The sequence below is a fragment of the Octopus bimaculoides genome, chromosome 4 (genome assembly GCF_046866305.1).
Source record: "Octopus bimaculoides isolate indiv1 chromosome 4, ASM4686630v1, whole genome shotgun sequence".
NCBI classification, from domain to species: Eukaryota; Metazoa; Mollusca; class Cephalopoda; order Octopoda; family Octopodidae; genus Octopus; species Octopus bimaculoides.
In genome coordinates this window covers 41,750,673-41,755,359 of record NC_142931.1, presented here as the reverse complement: position 1 = coordinate 41,755,359, position 4,687 = coordinate 41,750,673, and the positions used below count along the sequence as shown (strand labels likewise).

Sequence of the window (4,687 nt, the reverse complement as noted above, 5' to 3'; positions counted from 1 at the left end):
TCAGAGTCCCAAGTTATTCTGAATTAAATAACTCCGTGGCAAACTTCGTCAATCTTATTTGTGAAAGTAAGTTAATTGTTTGATTTACTTCATTTGATATCGTATTTTGTAAACACTAACATCGTTTATTCCAACGAGTCAAACACTAGTTCACAGCATTTACGGCAGTGTACATAAAATAATCATTGTTATAAAGGCAGAAATAACAATGTAAATGATAGAAAATTACACTGGATGTTTATATGTGTATAAAGAGGAAGAAAAGAAGGTACTCAGTATTGATATTTAGCACTTCTTAATATTGATTTCAAATTTCGAGGAAGAGAGTGAGTCGATTATATCGATCTCCGTGTTCAACTAGTACTTATTTTATCGACCCTGAAAGGATAAAAAGCAAAGTCGACCTCGATAACATTTGAACTCAGAACGTGAAGACGGACGAAATGCCGCTAAGCATTTTGTCCGGCGTGCTAATAATTCTGCCAGCTCGCCACCTTGGCGCTTCATAATATTGGTTTCAAATATTGGCACGTGACCTGAAATTTCGTGGGAGGGACGAAGTAGATTACATCGACCTCAGTGCTCAGCTTGTACTTACTTTATCGACCCAAAAAATGAAAGGCAAAGTCGACCTCTGCGGAATTTTCACGCTTCTTAATATTAACATGAGTAATAAAGGCAGCAAGTCAGTAGAATTGTTAGCACACCGGACGAAATGTTGCTAAGTATTTCGTCCGTCTTCATGTTCTGAGGTAAATTTCTGCAGAGGTCAACTTTGTTTTTCATCCTTCGGAGCTCGACCAAATAAATACCAGCTGAGCACAAGGGTCGATGTAATCGACTTAGCCACTCCCACAAAATTACTGCAGCTGTGCCAAAATTTGAAATCAATATTATAACGAGTTACTTCGTAATAGAGACTTCTACAGATAAAATACAATATACGATTCCAGCGATGGGTGAATTTTTCTAACAGCATCAGTCCTACTACCCTTACAAAAAAAAAAACACACGATTATAAAAAGAAACTCCACTAACAACCACTTCATACAGAAGATGAGACCGAGAATTATAAATGGTCTTATCAATCTAAGCTACATATGAAAAATTAATGAGAAAATACATAGCAATAATATAAAAAATTACGCTCGAACACAGCAATGTTCGAAAGCTGCTCTCTCTCTCTCTCTCTCTCTCTCTCTCTCTCTCTCTCTCTCTCTCTCTCTCTCTCTCTCGTTCTCTCTTCCCCCTTTCTCTTTCTCGCTTTCTCTCTTTACCCTCTCTCTTTCTCTCTTCCCGCTATCTCTTTCTCTCTTCCCCCTCTCTCTCACGGTCTCTTTCCCTCTCTTTCTTTATCTCCCTCTCTGTATACATACATACCTACACACTCTCTCTCGCGCAAACACACACACACACACACAAACACACGCATACACACACACACACACACACACACACACACACACACACACACACACACACACACACACACACACACACACACACACACACACTTATGTTTACATTTTCTTTTCTTTTTAATTTCAGAACTATGAATCTAGAAACATCCAAAGAATTTATCATTAATAGTATTACGTGAACTTTGATCGAAGTGAAATAATGGTCTCTGTTGGTCAATATGAAGGACAATCGGACCAGTTTGCTTGAAGGAGAAAAGAATGGAACAAAACCTATCCTTTCATGGCCGGTATCATATTTCCTAATTGAACAATTGGACAGTTTTTATTTTCTCTACAAACGAAACAATACCTGTTGGGGGCGTTCGTACGCACGGACATTTGAGTGAATAGACAGACGATCTAAACATGATTGAAATAAAGCATAACGATGTCAGCATCCATTAGAATGTAAATGTTTGTGCGCATGAGAATGTATGAAGCAACACGTTTATGTATAAAATAATATATATATATACAAGTTGATATAGTATAATATATATATAATATTATATATAATATATATGTAATGTGTATTATATGTAATGTGTATTATATATATATATATATATATATATATATATATATTGTAGATTTATATTTGCGAAAACGGACATCAGCAACCTACTAGTCTCACTATTCCTACATACATCATACATTGCATGAGGACAACATTTTCAAGTGGTATCCCACAAACCCAGCAGCCGAAAAAGTCCTAGGAAATCACGTTCACTTTCGTATATATGAGTGTGTATGCATGTGTGTGTTCGTGTGTGTGTGTGTGTGTGTGCTTAAAAAGTCGAGGACAACGGGAAATTCTCGGATTGTTTATTTTTGGGTGATATAACTGCATCTTAATTCAAAGAAAGCATCAGAATAATTGCCTAGTGTCTCTTTGTCCTATCATTACAGATTCCATTAATCATTGTGAATTGAGGTATATATGTGTATATATCACAAGTCTTCTCCGTTATGTCTTTATAGTGATAGAAAACGCAGCCATCATAGCCTTAACGCAAAGCATGCATTCCCCAATATATTTATGACATGTAATATGTGTGTGTGAGTGTATAAATCTTTATACATACATATATATATATATATATATATATATATATATATATATATATATATTGTGTATGTTGGATGATTAAATGTCTTTTGTATGAGAATTGTTTAGAAATGCCTGTACAAACTACATCGCGTACATGAGTAAGTAATTATGAATATATATATATCCAAAAGAGGAAAACATAAGACGGTATTCTAAAATTCTTTTTTGAATTGAAAAAATAAACAGATACGATTATAATTTATTCTGATTATTAACCTCATCTCTAAAGCTCACACTGAGGTTAATAGTCCGAAAGATTATTTTCGTATCAACGATAACTCATCTCAGCTATTTAGATATTTAATAGTAAAACAAGATTATTTAAATAACATGACAAATAATTAAAAGAAACATTGGACGTATTGGTTAGATACCATTTGAAAAATTAAAACGAAATCAATTAAAAAAATAACACTTCACTTGAGAAGCGAAACACGGATATTTTGTTACTTTTAAAAGCAAAAATCATCAGTATTTTCAAATTTAAGACAGAAAATGTAAAACTTACATTTCAAAATATTTTATCAAATCGATACTTTTACTAGATACCATTTTATTTTAATTTTGATACACTTTATTTTTCACGAAATTTGATTTAAATATTACAAAATCTCACAAAAATAAAAATGAAAGATAAACGATTTCTGTGAGGATGACTAACCAAAATGGCTGTATCGGTGTATATAGGGTCATTATGGGGTTTCATTAAGTTGAGACAAATGCCATGTGATGTGTGCGTGCAATATTGTAAGTAACTGCATATTAGAGGTGAGCATCCTAACTATGTACTTACTGACCTATCAGGAAGTTTTTTAATTTTTTTTATATATCCTCCATTCATCTGGTAAATAAAGATACCCACAACAAGCATTGATTGTAATATACTGTTTGCTGGATCTAATATGCTGGCAAAATCTTGAGAAAGAATTGATGTCTTACATCACTAAGACATTACTTCTTTCTTACCGCGTTGTAAATTTTGATTTTATGGTTAACAAGATGGCGGAGGATAATTTTTTGTGACAAATAATATGTACCAACATTTAACACTATGAAAATTTCTTTTTTGAAACTACAATAACTTTCAGTGATAACCGATGCATCGGTGGTCATACTTTGTTTATATTTATATATAACTTATACATTCATGAGTTCAGTCTGGGAATCAATCATATTTTCCAACATTGATTTCTACAACATTGGAACTTTGTATTTTTTTTTCTGAATAAACAGACATTTTAATAACTATACATTTAGTTTATTAATGTTTAATAAATTATCAGTAAAAAAATGTTTTGATTGTGTTTTTTCCTTGTCATAATATTTCTACATTTGAGGGTGAAGGTTGGCATGATCAGTAGAGCAACGAACAAACTACCTTACAATAAGCAGGTAGTTAGGTTCCCGCTTCCTTTTTTGCTTTTAGTTAAGTAGATTTAATTCATTGTTTCCTCTCCAGAATGGATGCTAATGAAAGAGTCATTATTATTTCTATATTTCTCTGATACAATTTTAGACTTCCTCTCTTGCTGTATCTATGACCTCAGATCTCAATAAGAAATTACCGTTGTTGTTGTTGTTGTTGTGCTGGTTATTTAGCACAATGTTAACTTTGATTGAGCAAACAATGATCAAAGGTATTCCAGTCGTGACTATCCCAAACTTTCTCTCAGATTTATTGTATTTGGTTCGACATTATCCAACCCTTCCTCCTTTTCTTGAAAGAGCTTTAGCTGCTGTATCTACATGTAGGAACTCTTCATTGGACGTTATTGTTATTGTTATTATTAAGGAATGTAACAAGTTACGACGCGTAAATTCTCAAAAAAAAAACAATGATTTTTAAGCATTATTGATCATACATCGTTTCTGAAGACAGACAATTATGTATCGAATGGCTTTGCCTACGCTTCTTCAAATGCACTCTCCAACAGACGCTGCTTAGTCTTACAACAATAATTTATTCTAGCAGAGTCCATGGAAATTCTACAGTCATTTTGAAAACTGTTAGATTGTTAGAAGTTTAACGGATCAGAAAATACATTTTTTTGATTGTATGTTTTCTAAAGCTTTTATTCTTAAAACGATTCAAGATCCGTATATGTAGTACTGAGGG

General features: G+C 33.0%; 1 protein-coding gene across 1 annotated transcript in view; it reads left to right on the top strand.

The window, feature by feature from the left end:
- Positions 1–3,821, top strand: part of LOC106881772 (matrilin-1) — a 28,967-nt gene extending 25,146 nt beyond the window's left edge. The window contains exons 5-6 of the mRNA XM_014932279.3: positions 1–66; positions 1,549–3,821. The exon at positions 1–66 is cut by the window's left edge and continues 489 nt beyond it. Of these exons, the coding sequence (XP_014787765.1) occupies positions 1–66; positions 1,549–1,556 (74 nt within the window). The 3' untranslated portion in view covers positions 1,557–3,821. The remainder of the gene's footprint in view (positions 67–1,548) is intronic.
- The last annotated feature ends 866 nt before the right edge of the window (positions 3,822–4,687 follow it).